Genomic DNA, 20724 nt, shown 5'->3' on the forward strand with positions numbered 1-20724 from the left:
GGACTGATGTTCATCATTATATAATGTCCCTGTCTGTGTCTGGCAATTTTACTAAAAGTAAAATCTTACTTAAAGTAATATCAGATATTACTTTATCTGATATTCGTATGGCCACTCCTGCTTTCCTTTGCTTGCATAATTCTTTTTCCATCCATTTACTTTCAATTTCCATACATTTGAAGTGAGTTTCTTTAGACAGCATGTGGTTGGGTCATGAAATACTATTCTCTGAGTTACATGGCTCAGATAACTCACAAAACCATTTACACCACATCAAAGTGCAGTTGGGGTACACAAGCAAAGCCTCTACTATCAGCTACAAATTCATAGAGCCTGGAACTTCCAGAAAAATCAAGCAAATATAAAGAATCTGAATTTAAAAGCCAACTAATACAATAAAGTAATTTTTAAAAGCCTGATTAAATTTTCAGTTAAAATACTCACATAATACTACACACTTTGAGAACTTTTAGTAATTAAAATAATGGCTTTTAAAACTTACTTAAAACTGTTTAATGAGAACAGGTGACTAGAGAAGCATTTTATACCACAGATGATTAAATGGACTCACCTTGTAAAGGGGTCATGAAAAAGTAAGTTAAAAACAAGTGAAGTGTGTTAACAGATCAGTAAAATAATTTGGAAAACTATACATACTTCAAGAAAATATTAATACATTTCCAAAAACACTAAACGTTAAGCTTTTTGTCTTGAAAAATACACAAAAATGTTTTATTTAAAAGATGATAAAAGTAGAAATTACTCTTTAAAAATCAACAAAGTAAAATTTTGAGATACAAAATGGTATATTAGGGATGGGGGGAGTTTTCTTTTTAAAAAATAATAATGACTAAACGAAACTCATGAAGTTTAATATCAATGTGAAAAATTACTATAAAATGATTTTTAGCCCCACTTGTTAAGAAACTATATTATACAGTATTATATGCTATTTATTTTCTAGAGCACCAAATAATCATCTGACATTAGGCGTTTTACATTGTAAATGAGCTAATTTGTTTATTTATTTATGGAGATAGGTCTCACTCTGTAACCCAGGCTAGAGTGCAGTGGAATGAACACAGCTCCTTGCAGCCTCGACCTCCTGGGCCCAAGCAATCCTCCTGCCTCAGCCTCCTAAGCAGCTGAGACCACAGGTGCACAGCACCATGTCTGGTTAATTATTAAAAAAAAAATTTGTGTGGAGTTGGGGTCTCACCATGTTGCCCAGGCTGGTCTCAAACTCCTGAGCTCAAGCAATTCTCACATCTCAGCCTCCCAAAGTGCTGGGATTACAGGTGTGAGCTACTGGGCCCAGCCCTAATTTGTTTTTAAATCCAAATATAAATCAACAACAGAAGATAGCACTCTAACTTTTAATATTTTAAAATATTTTCTGCATAGCTTCCCCAAATATTAGCATTCTAATTGTGACCAGCATTATGGTTTTTAATGAGCCTAATCCAAGTAAATAATAAACAAATGAGCATGAAAACTGTGAGAAATAACCATTGGTGTATGCTTATGTTCCATATATAGTTATCAAGTTTACCTTTCAATTGCATGTTTAGTTTTTCCTTACAACTTAACACTAGATACAGGAAACTCTAGAAGTCATAAACAAAGACTAAACAAAATCCCCTCTTCTTGCCAAGATGTGTACATGATTGCAGTAGACTTATGCTGAATATAAATATATGTTACATACATGTCTCTTATTCTATACAAAATCTCAGCAAATATTTTCCCACAGAGGAGAGGAATTTGTTCTCTCAAATTGAAAGTTTTTGCCCATTAAAAAGGTTATTTTAAATAGCCCTAAAGAAATATGTTCTGAAAATAACAGTTGTATCATATTCCACTTACTATTTTCTGTTTGAAAACTTCAATAAAATAAGTTTACCATAGTCAATAAGCCTGTGCAATGAACACTGAAAAATAGGGGAAATTTATCCAGAGTGATTGCAAATGAAAATGTGTGCTATTTCAAAATTACATGTACCTCTTTAAAAATCAGGGCAATTAATAGAACACTTATATCATATTAGCTGAATTCAAATTTAGCCCCAACAATAAAGTTTTCTTATTCCTTTATAGTGTTTTACAAAATAATGAATTACTTAATTATCATAATTTTCTTTTGCTACTTATTTCAAATTATAAAGTTAGGACTGCAAATTGATGTAGGTATCTTATATTATTGGTCTACACCTACTTATTTATAAACATTAATGGAAACAATACTGTTTCAATCTACCACAAGGATTTCCTTCTATTTTACAAGCAAGAACTTCTAACCCAGCTCAACAACAAATCACACTTTAAATTTGGGTTTGAAAACATGTATTATTAGAGGCACATTTTTAAAAACAAGTACAGTATGAAATCTTGCTTTTCAGTGAGCCAGTGAATTTTCATTTGTTTGTTTGTTTCTATGAATATTTGGTTTACTTCCTTCTTCTGGGCAAGATTAGTATGCAATTCTCATTCTTTAGCAAGTCAAAAACCTACAGACCTAAACTATATGAAAACAACTTGGTATTGTTAGATGAAGACAGGTAAGCTAACACCAAAAGAACAACTGTACTAAATTTTAACACTATTCTTTAATAGTTCCATTTTCCTGAGTTTGTGTTTGTTCTTTGGCATTGGTTTAGGATATAATCCATTTTTCAGAAGGTGTTCCTTGCTGAGGCGAATTTGGTCACCATGTTAAACCTGGAAAGAGCATAAAGCTTCAAGAGGGCGGAGCAAAGTCTCTTGTATGTAATTATTTTTCTCCAAGATGGAAAGAGCAACAGGTGCACACTCCAGTGTAGAAAGACATCTATTAATTGGCTGCATCTGAACTACATACTGACTAGAAATGCTAATTTTTAACTGCACCTGTTTGGGGGTGTCAGAACAAGGAATTCTTACAGAAAATGTCTTTAGCCTGGCTCCGTGTACCATCAATGATGATGATTGTAGAGGATAAACAGGAGAATCTAATATAAATTCTTCCAGATTAGCAGCTTCAGCCCCTGGATATAATATTAATGTACCAAACTTCCGGCAAACAGTTGAAAGTTCAGGATCTCTTTCTTCACTGAAGCGACGACCAGTCTTCGCTTTGCACTTGTCTTGGGGGAGGCATGCTGCTGGTAGAGGAACTGTCCGCAACATTTTGTGTTCCTCTGCTGGATGCTGAATTATGTACAAGTGGGTAGAGATATGCAAAGGGTGCGCTGGGAGAAATGGACACAAACACACTTTCTGAGGCCGGCTGCAGCGGCTGCACTCAGGCCTCAGCTCGGCCGGCTCCACCTGCAGCAGCCACAGCGCGTCCACACTAGCGTCGTCCACCTCTGCGCCCAGGGCAGCCGTCGCCAGCACCGCGCCGCCCTCCCGCCGCTCCTTGTATTTTGGCGTCTGAGACCTTGAGGCCCCAGGCGGCCGCGCGATGGGTTCCTGGAGTGTTCGCGCCTCTTTCTGCGACTCCATGGCGGACACTCTAGTCAGGCCTTCGATATAATATTTCAATATAGACATAAGGAATAGATTGTATGTGTACATATAGATGTGGATATAACATATGTAACTAAATTAAAACAAAGGTCCATAATTCGGCCCAATTAGAAATCCAGAATGTATATGCCAAAGAATTTATATTACAAAAAGATAAAAGGACACTGATTAGATTTTTTGTCTCTACAACATAAGGTCTAAATTAACTTCAGCATTTGCTGAAATATACCAGCTGACATACTTCATGGACTCAATCAATACTGGGACTCCAATTATACTTGGAGTGGGCCGCAGTGGCTTACACCTATAATCCAAGCACTTTGGGAAGCCGAGGCGAGTGGATCACCTGAGGTCAGAAGTTCAAAACCAGCCTGGCCGACATGGTGAAACCCTGCCTCTACTAAAAATACAAAAATTAGCCAGGCATGGTGGCAGGTGCCTGTAATCCCAGCTACTTGGGAGGCTGAGTCAGGAGAATCACTTGAACCTGTGAAGCGGAGGTTGCCGTGAGCCGAGATAGCATCATTGCACTCCAGCCCGGGCAACAAGAGCGAAACTCCTTCTCAAAAAAATATATATTATACTTGGGGTTCTCACTAAATTTAAATATTGTACCCCCTCTAATCTTAGAAAGGTAACTAAAGTTAAAAAATATTTTGAATAACTATCCCTCACTTTACTGCTTTGGTTGAATTTCCCATAGTTTTGTACCCATTGCTTTAAAGTATCTCATATTGGACACAGACTCTCTGACACAACAAATAATAAATTAAAGTTAAAATTTTGGCACTTAAAAAATGGCTTGATAAAATGGGACCCTATAAATCCCTCTTTAAAATAGTTAATATGGCACAATTTAAGTTAGAATAGGCCCTTCAAGGATTAAGACTTGTTATACAGAACCTGATTATGAAAGGGGATAATTATCCCCACTGCTTCTCCATTTAACAGCTCAATTTTGCCTATTTGAGCCCTTTGGGAGGCCAAGACAGGAGGATTGCTTAGCCCCAGGAGTTGAGACCAGCCTGAGCAACATAGTGAGACCCTATCTCTACAAAAATTTTAAAAATTAGCCAGGTGAGTTGGTGTGTGTCTGTAGTCCTAGCTACTCAGGAGGCTTAGGTGAGAGAATCTTTTGAGCCCAGGCGTTCAATGCTGCAGTAAGCTATGATCACACCACTGCAATCCAGCCCAGCCGACAGAGCAAGACCTTGTCCCTAAAAAATAAAATAAAATAATAAAAAGTAATGGAGATTATTGCCTTCTCCTAGAGGCAGTTGTTTCCTATTAGTCAACTCCTTGATCCACTCACTCCCCAGCGCCCTCCCCACCACTCCTTCAAGCTTCCGCCCACCGACCTCTTGTCTTATGTCTCTGACCATGACCACCCCTTCCCCTTGGTTATACACACATACACGAATGTACACATATATTATTAATGTATCAGCCATACTGTTCAACAATATGACTGCCAGACCTGCCACTTTGATATATATATAATTCAGACTTTTAACCCACTTTACAACTCCACCAAGATTATATTAAACACCCTCCAAAATTTCAGATCTACTTTCTTGACTAATGATGTACACATGAAAAACTTACTGATGGGCCAGACTGCAATGACTCCTCATATATCCACTTGTGTTCTTCCTTCTTACTCTCATAGTAAAACATTTTCTAGGCTGTTTAGGTGAGCTTATGCCTCACTCTCTAAATACATCCACTATCACTACCCCAGGTTTCTTGCAATGATGCCAAATAAGCACGGGGCCAATGGCTCTTACTGTGTTTTCTTATATTCTGTATTTGTCTATTTGGCATCCAGGCACCTGGAGGCTTCATCAAAGTTTACATTTTCCTTTGCTGATGCTTCAACTCATCCTACAAAACTATGTTCCATGTAGATCTGGCCCATCTTGAGGCTATTGTTCCTGCGTTCATCCTCCCATGGTCACGTTTCTTGGCCAACAGAACCACAGAAACTGGTCTGCCATGAGTTAACGTTTAGTCCAAATCATTTTTCCACTTTGGCTCTGCTTCAAATGGGGCTGGGCTGGTGATACTGAAGACAATCAATGCACCTATAAATTCCAGACAGTGGGCTCTTGTCATTTTCCCAATCTTTCCTCATCGCAATATTCCACAGCTGCAGGTGTGCCAAGGCCTCTGAGTCCCAGTGGAGCTCCTTCAGTGCACAGTTCACACAATGGTGAACTGGCTTGGAGATGCCAAGAGGAGTTCTGGTGCACACAGTGTGTGATGATGATTGTCTTGCCCGTGCCCAGGTCACCCATACCGGCAGCTGGTACAGGCTGACACACTGTGCTGGCCACAGTTCAGGGCTAGAGAGAGACTCCAGGAGTGCAAGTATGCTCTCGTTTTAAGTTCTTCATTTTGATTCATCTCTTCATTGGCTGGATTTCATTGTAACATAGTTTTCAAGAAGGTAGAAGAGAACTACGTTCCGTTCCCTATATCCTTTGATAAGAATGTCTGCCTATTTCCTTTACAGTCAAACATCATCTCGTTTGGCAAAATATGTGTTAGTAAAACTTTTCTCAGAATACTGAATGCGTTGATCGACTTCCTCTGGCATTGGACACAGTGGTGGAAAAGGCTGAGGCCCTGATGGGTAATTTAGGCTCCATTCTCTGTTCCAAGATCCCACTGAAGGTCTTAGGCATGAATTCAGAACACCCAGCCAAGGGTGTATCCCACTCTGCTGAGCTTCATCTTGGTCCCTTAGCTCATCTTAGATGAGTGGGAAATGCCAGACCCTGGTGCTCCTTCCTCTTGTTGATAAAAACTCTCGTCTAAAAGAGTTTCTACTTATACCTTGGCTGCTTTCCTTCAAATCTTAGAGAGGATTTTCCACATTTTGTCATCTCATGCTTCTTTATTCAGAACTGCTTGTAGAAAAATAAAGTAACCATTCTTGTGAGTTCTTTAAAGGTGCTAGCTGACCAGTTAGGAAATCCACAACCCTTCCAAGTAAATAGTGTGAAAGTAGCTCAAGAAGATCCAGAAAATTCCTGGAGTTTTGTTTTGAGGAAATGAGTTTTGCCTTCTTATTCATTCCCACTGTGGAAATTCTGAGTTTCATCAAGCATAATCTTTTGTAAGTTATAATTGTTTTCTAGGTATATGCTGGGAGATTTTCACTGTTGTCATTAAGAATAAAAGTGTTGCAATTTTTCCCAGTTCAAGCATGGAAGAAAATTTATTCAGGAACTACAGACAGAGTAAATAATACTGTGCACAGACGAGTTAACAAATTAATTTTCCTAATATCCCTCAAACAATATCTGTGAAGATTATTTAGGGAGAAGTGAAGATAGGCAAAACCCAATTATCCAACATCACATTAAGTTGCTTAACTTGCAAAGTTTTCACAGAAATATTTTCACAGAATTAGAGAATGTTATCAAATATATAATGAAAAATATCTCAGTAGCCCAGTCCATCTTCCATCAGGTGAGCCTTCGACAAGATTTAAACATCTTTTTATCATTCTTCTGAAAGCAATCTATACCGATTATCTGGTATAGATTTTCTGCAAAGGAAAACTGGTCTCTCAGAGACTTGAGTCTCTTTAAGGCTTCAAAAAGGGCTTTCAGCAAGTATTTCCTTCTTGTAAAATAGTAGGATTCAGGGTAAATTACTTGCGATCTTAAATCATACTGGCAGCTTGTCTTGCCTTCAGGGCTCAAGTAGAAGATCTTTGTCATGACACACACTTTTTTAGTGTAACCACCAATTTTTGCCAGCTTCTGCTTTAAGGTTAGGGCAGTTTGTGTAGAATAGCCTTTAAACTCCTCATCCTGTACCATGTGGAAGGTGTATAGGACTGGAGGCTTGTCCTGGGAAATCAGAAGAGCATCACAGAGGACTTTGTGGTTCTCTTGCAAGCCCAGATCCAAAGACCAGCTCCTAGAGAAGATCAGTGAGCCCTTTCTAACAGAGCCCATTTCTTCACATATTAATTGCTTAAGTCCTTCATGTTGTAAGAATAGTTTTCTGCAAAGGTTTTCTGGAGTATACGTTACCCTTCCTGATAGCCCTGAATAAGGAAATAATAATAATAAATAATAAAACACTAGGAAGTTCCCATTTAAGCCATGGCAAAGTAGCTTGTAAAAGACAAATCCTCCCATCAAAAACACTGTAAAAGTTGTATAAAATATATTAAACAATAATTTAAAGAACTAGAAAGCACCAATAAAAGCAGTATTTGAACTGCCACAGTCTTTGATAGAGGTGAAACACAGAAAGTAGCTTCACATTCACCCCTGCTTTTTCCCTAAGTAGATTTTCCATATCATGGCATAGGTAAATAGAACCCAAGGAGAAATCATCAGTCTTATTAGGCTGAGGAAAAGAAGTAAGAAGAGCTGGAATATGAGAAGTAAAATCTCAGAGAAAATGAAGCTGCAGAGAAGAAGCCAAAGTCTACATACAAATTTCCCTCAACTCATTGGCTAATACAGGTCAGATGCTGGAAACACAGAAGAAAATATCAACTGAGAGACTAAAGAGCTGAATGTAAGTTTCTTCAGCCTCATGGTGCTCAGGAAACACAGACTGGAATTCCAGTCCCAAAAGAGTGGAGGGATCTTGGTAAATACCAGAGACATTATGGCAATAGAAAAGCCATGACCTAATAGTAAGGGCAAAATTAAAAACTATTATACCTAGAAAAGCATAAAAAAAACTTCAAAGGAATAAAAGCAATCTATCTACCTGCCAGAAGTAAATATAGCCCTTTTTGGAGAAACGTAATATCTATCAAAGTCTCTACAATTTGTAATCCATGATACAATAAAAAATTATGAGACAGAATAAAAATCAGAATGAATTACTAGAAAACAGGAGAAAAACCAGATCAGAGAAAAAGACTGACAAGTGCTTCAGATATTGTAGTTATCAAAGAGGGACTTTAAAATAACTGTAATATATTTAAAAACAAAAAATAATAATAAAATAGATGAAAAGATGAAGATGTACTTATTCTCTTACAGGCTTAGAAAAACTAAAATTGATGGATAAAAATTGTGTGGACATTCCTTAACTGAAAAATACAGTATGTGGTATTAGGAACTTATTTGATAATGTTTAACAGCAGACAGAGCATAGCAGAAAACAGGACTAATCAATGGGAAGACAGGATGGTAGCAAAAGTCCGAACTCAAACTCAATGAAAAAAAAAAAAGGTAAAAACAGAAGATAAAAGATATGTCAGAAACCATCAAAAGGTCTAGCAAATTTATAATATGAGTCCCACAAAGAGAAAGGAGAGAAAAATAAGATAAGCAATATTTGAAGAGACAAACATTTATACTTTTTTTTTTTTAAGTTGATTAAAGATATCCCTCACAAATACAAGAGTATACCAATCCTTCTCAAACTCTTCCAAAAAATTGAAGAGGAGGAAATACTTCCAAACTCATTTTATGAGGTCAACATTACCCTGATCATGAAGTCAGGCAAGGACTCTACAAAAAAAAGAAAATTACAGGCCAATATCACTGATGAAACTAGATGCAAAAATTCTCAACAAAATGCTAGCAAACCAAATTCAACAGCACATTAAAAGGATCATTCGGCCTGGTGCAGTGGCTCATGCCTGTAATCCCAGCATTTTGGGAGGCCAAGGTGGGTGGATCACCTGAGGTCAGGGGTTCAAGACCAGCCTGGCCAACATGGTGAAACCCTGTCTCTACTAAAAATACATAAAATTAGCCAGACATGGTGGCAGGTGCCTGTAATCCCAGCTACTCAGGAGGCTGAAGTAAGAGAATCGCTTGAACCCAGGAGGTGGAGGTTGCAGGGTGGCAAGATAGCGCCATTGCACTCTAACCTGGGTAACAAGAGTGAAACCGTGTCTCAAAAAAAAAAAAAAAGAAAAAAAAAGGATCATTCATCGTAATAAGTGGGATTTATCCTTGGGATGCAAGCATGGTATAATGTGAAAATCAATAAATGTGATATACCACATTAATAAAATGAAGGGCAAAAACTATATGCTCATATTAATGGATACAGAAAAAGCATTTGACAAAATTCAACATTCTGTAATTTTAAAAAACCTCTTAACCAATTAGGTATAGAAGGAATGTACCTCAACACAGCAAAGACCACATATAAAAAACCTACAGCTAACTTCATACTCAACAGTGAAACATTGAAAGTTTTCATCTAAGATCAGGAACAAAACAAGGATGCCCATTTCACCACTTCTATTCAATATGGAAGTCCTAGCCAGAGCAATTAGGGAAGAAAAAGAAATAAAAAGGATCCAAATTGGAAAATAAGAAATTAAATTATCACGATTTGCCCACAATGTGAACTTATATATAGAAAACCTTAAAGATGCCACCAGAAAATGATCAGAACAAATAAAAGAATTGGGTAAATTTTCAGAACACAAAAATCAGTAGCATTTCCATACACTAACAACAAATTATCCTAAAAAGAAATCAAGAAAACACTCCCATTTACAATAGCTACAAAAAATACTTGATAATAAATGTTATCAAGGAGATGAAAGATCTCTATATTGATATCTATAAAATGCTGATGAAGGAAATTGGAAAAGACACAAATAAATGGAAAGATAGCTTGTGTTCATGGATTGAAAAAATCATATTGTTAAAATGTCCACACTACCCAAAGTGATCTACAAATTCAACGAAAACCCTATCAAAATTCCCATGTCATTTTTCACAGAAAAATGATTGTATACCTAGAAAACCCTAAAGACTCATCCAAAAAGTGCCTAGATCTGAAAAATGAATTCCATTAAGTTTCAGGATACAAAACCAATGTACACAAATTAGCACTGCTATACAGCAACAGTGACCAAGCTGAGAATCAAATCAAAACCTCAATCCCTCCTACAACAGCTGCAAAATAAAATAAAATACCTAGCAATATACCTAGCCAAGGAAGTGAAAGATCTCTACAAGGAAAACTACAAAACACTGCTGAAAGAAATCATGGATGAAACAAACAAATGGAAACACATCCCATGCTCATGGATAGGTAGAATCAATATTGTGAAAATGACCATACTGACAAAAGCAATTACATCAATGCAATTCCCATCAAAATACCATAATCATTCTTCACAGAACTAGAAAAAACAACCCTAAAATTTATATGGCACCAAAAAAAGAGTCCACATAGCAAAAGCAAGACTAAGCAAAAAGAACAAATCTGGAGGCATCACATTACCTGACCTCAAACTATACTACAAAGCTATAGTTACCAAAACAGCATGGTTCTGGTATAAAAATAGGCATGTAGACGAATGGAATAGAATAGAGAACACTGAAAGAAAGTCTAATGCTTACAGTTCAATTGGATCTTCAACAAAGCAAGCAAAAACAAAGTGGGGAAAGGACACCCCATGCAACAAATGGTGCTGGGATAATTGGCAAGCCACATGTAGAAGAATGAAACCAGATCCTCATCTCTCACCTTATACAAAAACCAACTCAACATGAATCAAAGACTTAAATCTAAGACCTGAAACCATAAAAATTCTACAAGATAACATCAGAAAAACAATTCTAGACATTGGCTTAGGCAAAGAGTTCATAACCAAGAACCCAAAAGCAAATATAACAAAAACAAAAATAAATAGATGAGACGTAATTAAACTAAAAGCTTCTGCACAGCAAAAGAAATAGCAGAGTAAAAAGACAATCCACAGAGTGGGAGAAAATATTTGCAACCTATGCATCTGACAAATGACTGATATCCAGAATCTATGAGGAACTCAAACAAATCAGCAAGAAAAAAACAAAGAATCCCATCAAAAAGTGGGCAAAGGATATAAATAGACAATTCTCAAAAGAAGATATACAAATGGCCAACGAACATGAAAATATGCTCAACATCACTGATGATCAGGGAAATGAAAATTAAGACCACAATACCATCTTACACCTACAAGAATGGCCATAATTAAAAGTCAAAAAATTATAGATGCTGGCATGTATGCACTGAAAAGGGAATTCTTTTATACTGCTGGTGTGAATGTAAACTATTACAACCACTATGGAAAAAAAGTATGGAGATTCATTAAGGAATTAAAAGTAGAACTACCATTTGCTCCAGCAATCCTACTACTGGGTATCTACCCAGAGGAAAATCAGTCATTTCATGAAAAAGACATTTGCACACACATTTATAGCAGCACAATTTGCAATTCCAAAAATATGGAACCCGCCTAAATACCCATCAACCATCAAGTGGTTAAAGAAAATGTGGTATATATACACCATGGAATACTATCAGTCATAAAAAGGAATGAAATAATGGCATTCGCAGCAACCTGAATGGGGTGGGAGACCATTATTCTAAGTGAAGTAACTCAGGAATGGAAAACCAAATATTGTATGTTCTCACTCATAAGTGGGAGCTAGGCCATGAGGACACAAAGACTAAGAATGATACAACGGACTCTGGGGACTCAAGGGGAAGGGTGGGAGCGGAATGAGGGATAAAAGACTACACACTGGGTGCAGTGTACATTACTTGGGTGATAGCTGCACCAAAATCTCAGAAGCCACCAATAAAGAACTTATTCATGTAACCATAAACCACCTGTTCCCCAAAAACTAGTGAAATAAAAATTTTAAAAATTAACATATAGGATACCTAGGAAAAGCATACATTTTAAAAGTGCTTACTACACAAAATAAATAAATTTTTGAAACCAATCTGCTTTGTTCTCACAAGAAAATAAAAATAGACTGAAATAAGGATCTGAAATATAAGTCAGACTAATATTGAGATGCCAGCTATTGAATTTAGGATTCCTTAAAAATATCTTACCAAAATTAACACCAAAGGAAACAGAAAGAGTGGGCAATCCTTTTGTTAAAAAATCAGAAATATGTCAGGCACAGTGGCTCAAGCCTGTAATCCTAGAGCCTTGATAGGCTGAGGCAGGTGGATCACTTGAGCCCAAGAGCTTGAAGCTACAGTGAGCCATGATCACACCACTATACTTCAGCCTGGGTGACAGAGCCAGTTCCTGATTCAAAAAAGAACTAGGAGTCTTCCCACAAAGGGAAGACAAACCATTTTACAGGCAAATTCCACCACAATTTCAAGCATATCATTCTAATCTTATATAAATTTTTTCAAAGGATGGAAAAAGAGGAAACTCATTTTGAGTTCAGCACAATTTTAATACAAATACTAGACAAAGAAAGAGAGAAAACTATTCTTAGGCCTTGTCACTCGTGGATTTAGATGTAGAAATTCTAAATTAAGTATTAGCAGCTGAATAAAAATGTGTAAAAAAGATAATACTGCAAGACGGAACTGAGTTTGTTCCAGGAATGCAAAAATGGCTTAATAGAAAATATTAAACATCATTTGCCAATCAACATATTAAAAAGAAAAGCATATAATCATGTCAACAGAAGTAGAAAGTGTGTTTGATAAAATTCAGTATTCACCCATGATAAAAAAAAAGAAAAAACATTTAGTAAACTAGAAATATCATTAAACTTCCTTAGCCTGATAAGGGTATATTCAAAGTACCTAAGGAAAACCTCAATTTCTTTTTTTGTTTTTATTATACTTTAAGTTCTGGGGTAGATGTGCACAATGTGCAGGTTTGTTACATAGGTATACATGCGCCATGTTAGGCAAACCTCAATTTAAATGGGAAAGCCATAGACACACTCTCTTTAAAATCTGAACTAAGACTATTTGCATTAAGAATTGTCTAAAAGTCTTCATCAGTTCATTAGGACAAGAAAAAAAGACATTAAAGGCATAAAGATTGGAAAGGAAAAGACAAAACATTTTATGATCCGCATATTTGTTTATACAAAATGTAACTAATCCATGGACAAATTATTTAAAATAATAAGGCAACCTAACAATGTGGCCTTATATAAACTCAATATGTAAAAATCAACTGCATTTCTACACATCAGCAGTAAACAAGAAAATGGAACTTTTAAAGAAAAATATCTTTACAGCAACAAAAATAAAAGGAACCTAGACATAAGTGTAATAAAAGATGTACAAAATGTGTACACAGAAATTTATGAAACTATACAGGCATTAAAGAAGATATAAATAAGTAAACAGATTTCCTATGCTCAAGGATACAACTTAATGATATAAATATGCCATTTCTTCCCAAATGTATCTAGAGATGCATTGTAACTGTGAATCAAAATTCCAAAAGCTTTTTGGCACTTAAGCACATTCTAAAATGTGTATAGAAGATTAAATGATTAAAAATTGCCAAGACACTCTCAAAGAAAAACTAAAGGGCTTACGCTACCAGATATCGATACTTAGTATAACATTACAGTGGCAGGGACAGACAACTTGATCAAGGAAACATAATAGCGATTCTAGAAAGAGGATTATCTATAGATATACAGTTGACCCTTGAACAACATGGGTTTGAACTGCATGGGCCCACTTACACCAGGATCTTCTTCCACCTCTGCCACCCCGAGATAGCAAGACCAACCCTTCTCTTCCTCAGCCTACACAACGTCAAGGCAATGAGTATGAAGACCTTTAAATGATCCACTTACACCTAATGAATAGAAAATATATTTCCTCTTCCTTATGACTTTCTTAATAATATTTTCTTTCTCTAGCTTACTTTATTTTAAGAATATAGTATATGATAAATACACAAAATATGTGTTAATTGACTACATTATTGGTAAGGCTTTGGGTCAAAAGTAAGCTATTAGTAGTTAACTTTTTGGAAAGTCAAAAGTTATACACAGATTTTCAACTGCATGCGGGTTTGTTCAAAGGTGAATTGTACTTAGTAATATGCTGAGAGTGGCATGGCAGATCGTGGTGAAAGTGAGACTTTTCAGTGTTACGCCTGGGAAAGTGGTTATCCACATGGAATAAAATGAAATAGCATGCTACATTACTGTCTATTGATATGGATTGTGTATTTACTTATTTATTTGTTTGTTTGTTTATTACTTATTGAGACAAGGTCTCATGCTGTTGCCAAGGCTGGAGTGCAGTGGTGTGATCTCAGCCCACTGCAACCTCCACCTCCTGGATTCAAACGATTCTTGTGCCTCAGTCTCCTGAGTAGCTGGGTCTACAGGTGTGCACCACCACACCTGGCTAATTTTTGTATTTTAGTAGAGACATGGCTTCACCATGTTGGCCAGGCTGATCTCTTGGCCTCAAGTGATCTGCCCACCTCTGGATTGTGTATTTAAATGTTAAATGTTGAGTGCAAAACTTTAAAAAGTTTAGGAGAAAATTAAAAGAAATATCCTTATAATCCTAGTGTATAGAAGGATCTCTTACACAAGGCACAAAGAGCACTAAACCACAACATTTTAAATGACAGTTTTGCCTACATTAAAATTTAAAACTACTACTTATGAGAGTATACCTTAAGAAAAGAGAAAATGCAAGCCACCAGCTTGGAGAAAACATTTGGTAATTGTTAATACCTATGACTAAAAGAGGATTTTATTCTAGAATCTCTAAATTACTCCTATAAATCAATAAGAAAAAGACAAAGCTTATTAGAAAAATGGGCAAAGACAAAATAAACACTGCACAGAAGATGAAATATATATGGCCAGTAAGTATATGGAGAGATGCTCAACCCAATCAATAACCAAGGAAATGCACATTACAAAGAGATACCATTTTATACACAGTTGATTGAGAAGAAGGAGGTCAAGAGAAGGAGAACCATAAACAAGAAAAATTTGACAATTGGAGAAGATGTGGCATTTCTAATATATTGTTGATGGGAGTAACTTGACCTATCTACTTTCAGAACAATTTGGCATTATCTTATTACTTGAATATTCACACACCTCCTGAGCCAACAATTCTACTCCTACTTAGGCACCCAAGAGAAAATCTTGCACATATGCACTAGAAGACTGACTAAGAATGTTCAAGGTAACACTGTTCATGTCGCGGAATGCAGGAAATAACTCAATTGCCCATCATCAACAACAACAACAAAAACAGATAGATCAATCAGAGATCCTGAGTACTGATGGCATTTCTTCAGTAACTGAACATAGCGATGCCTGAAGGTGGGCCTCAATCAAGACTGCTCAGTGACATGATATATATGCTTTCTTTTTTTTGTTTGTTTAAACTAAACTGACTTGGGTTGCTCTTACTTCCAAGTAAACGAATTTGTATTGCACCAAGAAAATTCTAACCCAAATATAAAGAAATAGGATTTGACAGATTCAATGACTTAAAACACCAAAGAATTCCCATAAACACAAGAATGTGCTTTCAGAACAAATTTCAAGACTGAGCTGGTTTGAAGAGAAAGAGATTTGACTACAGTCACATCAACAAATCCAAACAAGCCAGAATGAAACTACCTGGACAGTGATGTCTCTGCCGTTCCCATTCCAAAAGAGGCCAACTGTGAGGAGCAGGTGATGACATATTTATTTGAGAGAACAGCTCTTTATATGACCTGGAAAATTCTTAGAAAACAAAAAAAAATCACATTCTTAATTTCACAGAAGGGAGACCCCAACTAACTAATGCATAGTATTATATATTAAAAGTCTACTTGTAACTGATTCTGTTTTTCAAAAAAAAATTTATGTTAGATATTGTGGTTAGATTCTTAGGTCAGATACAAATTGCAAAATTAACTTTTGATGCCACTGAAACACTATATTTCGAATGAAAATTAACAGTAAAAATGCATTAATAGTAATTTAATGCATTACCATATAATTGGGTTTATTTCTAAAGCAGTTAAAATGAGACGTGATGGCTAGTGAAGGAAAGCTGACTTTTGTGCAGATTCTGAGGAAGAAGCTTACATTTTCAGACATTTTGTAAGTTGCTAGTACTGGTGCAATTGCTAGTACTGGTCCAATTTCATTTGAGGCTTTCTTTTTTCCAAAACCAGATAAAATAACAGCATTATTCCTTCCTTACTGGTACAAATTAGGGCTACAATTTGGCTCACAAATATGAGAAGAAAAAGGAAGCGGTTTTACAGGAATTGAATAGAAAGGGACGCCAGGCATGGTGGCTCACACCTGTAATCCCAGCACTTTGGGAGGCGGGTGGATTGCCTGAGGTCAAGAGTTCGAGACCAGCCTGGCCAACATGGTGAAACCCCGTCTCTAGTAAAAATACAAAAAATTAGCTGGGCGTTGTGGTGGGCACCTGTAATCCCAGCTACTCTGGAGGCTGAGGCAGGAGAATCGCTTGAATCCGGGAGGCGGAGGCCGCAGTAAGCCGAGATCCTGCCATTGCACTCCAGCCTGGGTGACAGAGCAAGACTCCGTCTCAAAATAAATAAATAAATAAATAAATAAATAAATAAATAAATAGAAAGGGGACAAGAAACATGAAGGAGCAAGTAAGTAAAAGAGGCAAATGTTCCTGAAAGAAAGCAATGGTTACTTACTGAAATAGAGCTCAGAAACAAAAAGGAAAAGGATTAAACGGGTTTTCCTTCAACTCTAACAAAGACGTGGTAGGGAGGAAACTTCTGGGTTTAATTGGGTCTTTGCACCAGGTAGGGCTACTAAAAGTAGATCATGTGCTTATTTTATGAAATTCTATCTTCTTCTAAGGGTGTAGAAGAAAACAAGTGGCAGGGAACTTTTTTTTTTTTTTTTTTTTTTTGAGACGGAGTCTCGCTCTGTTGCCCAGGCTGGAGTGCAGTGGTGCTATCTCTGGCCCACTGCAACCTCCGCCACCTGGCTTCAAACGATTCTCCTGCCTCAGCCTCCTGAGTAGCTGGGACCATAGGCATGTGCCATCACACCCGGCTAATTTTTTGTATTTTTAGTAGAAATGGGGTTTCACCATGTTAGCCAGGATGGTCTACCCCAATACCCCTGACCTCGTGATCTGCCCGCCTCGGCCTCCCAAAGTGCTGGGATTACAAGCGTGAGCCACCGCGCCTGGCCGAGGCAGGGAACTATTGATTGTATCCACCAGAGATTAATAGATTAGGTGCTGAAATTTGAGGACTATTGATCTTGCCCCAAATCCCAAAGAGAAAACCTCCCTGCCACCCAAGCCAAATGCATTCCTGTTGCAAATCCCCCCATTCTCAACTTGGTTCAGCCTCCACCATGAACTGGATCCATTCCTTCCTGGTCAACTGCATCACACGGTTATCTTTCACATGCCAGGAATCAGGCTCTTTAGCAAACACTGCACAGCAGAAGCGCTCCACTCTGAGGGCACAGACATATCCACAAAGACTTCCTTTATCATACACTCCAAGGAATTTGCATGAATAATTTATCTTCTTCTTCTCCACACAGAAGTGATGCACAGGCATCTTGCTAATGGAGTTTTCGATTTCTCTTTCTAACTTATCGAGGTCACTCATCTCTGCTTTAAAGCCAATTATTTCTTTATCTTCATTTAAACCAATGAACAAATATCCTCCATCAGTATTTGCAAATGCAGAAACATATTGAGGAAGAATCTCTTTAATTCTTTGTAACAACTTTTCTGTCGAGAAGTTTTTAATTTCAACATGTGTGGATTCAGTAAAGGTCAATTTTTCTTTCCGATCAAGTTCTGTTCTGTCAAAAAAGCCCCCAGCCAAGGCCTTCATGTTACTTTCTTCTTGTATATCAACACGGGGACTCTCTGTCAGCAATTCTGGTCTTAAATACAATCTCCCTCTAGTCTTTTTCATGTCTTTGAGGAACTCCAGTGCAGCAGCGGCATTCATGACTTTTGCAGATGTTATATCTCTTTTGTACAAATTGGAGCTCAAGGTGGTAATCCGCAGACCAGAGGTGTTCAAGCTCCACGACTTCACAAAAATCAGAAAGTAGTTACCATTCTGCATGAAGTCTAAGTACTCAGGAACAAATAACAGAATGTTACTAAAAGAATTTTCCAAATCTAGTCCTATTCCATCTTTTGTATAACTATAGTCTTCATTCTCAATTTCAGCCTTGATCACTCCCCCTCCAGAATTCAGCAGAGCACACATAGCTCGTGAGACACTTTCATTCTGCTTTTTTCTCAGTTTACAATCCTTCATTTTTTTCCTACTCTTCTCTCCAAGAGTGACTCTTCCCACATCTAGAACCAATTCGGCATAATTCGTTTCCAAATCAACACTGATGTTCATTTTCCCAGCAGCTATGCAGTGTTCAAGCAGAAATTCTTTTCTGTAAAATAGGCAGAGCCGTTAGAATAGGACCTGAACTAGAAAGATAGCAAATTCTGTATTATGAGGCAAATGAAAAAAAATCCTGTGCTGTGTGTATTCCACTAGACTGGTAAGTATATGGGTATGAAGAAACTGGCAAATTTTGAGCTAAGACTATAATAATTTATACTCCTACAGAATTTTCAAATTTGTTACTATAGTTTTATATGATGTATTCTAATTATATAATCTCTTTATCTGCCCTTTTTCTCCTTTCTAGTCCCTAATATTGTACAACCTGTTTTCTCTCTCCTTTTCTTAACCCCTGGAGTGAGTCTATGTTTTTATCTTCTCAGTGAACCAGGCTTTACTTATACATATTATTTCTACTTTTCTTTTTATTTTAATAATTTCAGCTTTTACCTTAATTATCTCCATTTATGTGGATAAATCTTTTGGAAGATTTCCAGTTAAGGTCTAATGACATCCAACATGTCATGTTAATTATTTTTCCTTCCTATAAGAATGAATTAGATTTACAAATTTTGGCCATTAATCTTAAGCAAAGTGCGCTAAGTCATTGTGCCCTTTTTAAATCTAATATCCACATATTTTCAATAAGGAAAATTCTTATATACAAATCACCTGTGCTATGGTTTGAATGTTTGTGTTCCTCCAAAATTCATATGTTGAAATTCTAACTCCCAAGGTGATGAGGTTTTTGGGAGGTGATCAGGTTATGAGGGTGAAACCCTCATGAATGAGATTAGTGCTCTCCTAAAAGGGACCCCAGAACACTAGCTCATCCCTTCCACTATGTGAGAACACAGCAAGAAGTAGGCAGTCTGCGACAGGTAAAGGGCCCTCACCAGAACCCAACAGTGCTGGCATCTTAATCTTAAACTTCCCAGCCTCCAGAACTGTGAGTCATAAATTTCTGTTATTTGTAAGCCACCCAGCTTGTGGTATTTTGTTATGGCAGCCTAAACAAACTAAGACAGTGTGCTTTAGTCTATGTATCCCTAATCCATTAGCTCTGTTCCCTTAAAATCTATTAGGATCACTGCTTTGCTCTAAATGGAAACTTTTAAGTTAAGAAGTGTAACTTAAGTTTAACTTTTTTTTAAGTGTAACTTAACTGTAACTTTCAAGTTAAGAACTGTGACTTAAGTTTAACTTTTTTTAAATGTAACTTAAGTGTAACTTTTAAGTTGAGAAATGTGACTTAAGTTTAACTTTTTTTAAGTGTAACTTAAATGTAACTTTTAAGTTAAGAAGTGTGACAAGTTTAACTTTTTTTAAGTGTAATTTAAGTGTAACTTTTAAGTTAAGCGTAACTTAAGTTTAACTTTTTTTTAAGTGTAACTTAAGTGTAACTTTTAAGTTAAGAAGTGTAGGTTTTCCAAGTGGCATAGAGACAATTGAGAATAAAGTCCATCACAGGTAGTAATTACTATACTAGAAAAGGAATGTAAAGGGGGTCAGAATATTCCTGTCCACTGCTGGACCAAGATCATGCAGATACTCAGCTAAGTCTGTGGATACCGCCTGTGTCCATAGAACTTCCTGATCACATGTAAACAATGTTAACATTAGAGCCCCAAACCATTTGGAGAGTTGGGGTTGAATCCTTTAGTTATTTGTCCATGTTTTCTCTTAGCTCTTTGAAGATATTTAAGACAGTGTCTGTTCTTCATTTTATTAATTTATAAATAAAATCCTATATATTGATCATGTACAATGTGTTTTTTTGAAACTTGTATATATTGTGGAATGGCTATATGGAGCTAACTACCATACGCATTACTTCACATACTTATCGTTTTTTGTGGTGAACATTGCTACTATTTTAGCAACTTTCAAGAATACAGGCCCAGCACAGTGGCTCATGCCTATAATCCAAACACTTTGGGAGACTGAGGTGAGAGGATCGCTTGAAGCCAACAGTTCAAGACCAGCCTGGACAACAAAACAAGACCACATCTCTACAGAAAAGTAAAATAAGATAAAATAAAATAAAATAAAATAAGAATTGGCTGGGCACAGTGGTTTGTGCCTAC

The 20724-nt window shown here is 36.7% G+C and overlaps 1 protein-coding gene and 1 pseudogene across 3 annotated transcripts in view; both read right to left on the bottom strand.

Moving 5' to 3' along the window:
- Positions 1-702: 702 nt before the first annotated feature.
- LOC129016966 (tRNA-uridine aminocarboxypropyltransferase 2-like) lies at positions 703-3555 on the bottom strand (annotated as a pseudogene).
- The window catches only part of SLFN12 (schlafen family member 12), a 28511-nt gene continuing 8489 nt past the window's right edge, over positions 703-20724 (bottom strand). For 2 of the 3 annotated variants that reach the window (XM_054456843.2, XM_063655417.1), the window contains 4 exons: positions 17605-18683; positions 15894-16001; positions 5113-7570; positions 703-4724 (listed from right to left, as the gene is read on the bottom strand). In XM_054456843.2, coding sequence (XP_054312818.1) covers positions 6981-7570; positions 15894-16001; positions 17605-18643 — 1737 coding nt within the window. In that variant the 5' untranslated portion in view covers positions 18644-18683 and the 3' untranslated portion in view covers positions 703-4724; positions 5113-6980. Of the gene's footprint in view, positions 7571-15893; positions 16002-17604; positions 18684-20724 lie in introns of all 3 variants that reach the window. The other variant, XM_063655415.1, reaches the window with a different exon arrangement.

This window comes from Pongo pygmaeus, chromosome 19 (genome assembly GCF_028885625.2).
Source record: "Pongo pygmaeus isolate AG05252 chromosome 19, NHGRI_mPonPyg2-v2.0_pri, whole genome shotgun sequence".
Taxonomy (NCBI): Eukaryota; Metazoa; Chordata; class Mammalia; order Primates; family Hominidae; genus Pongo; species Pongo pygmaeus.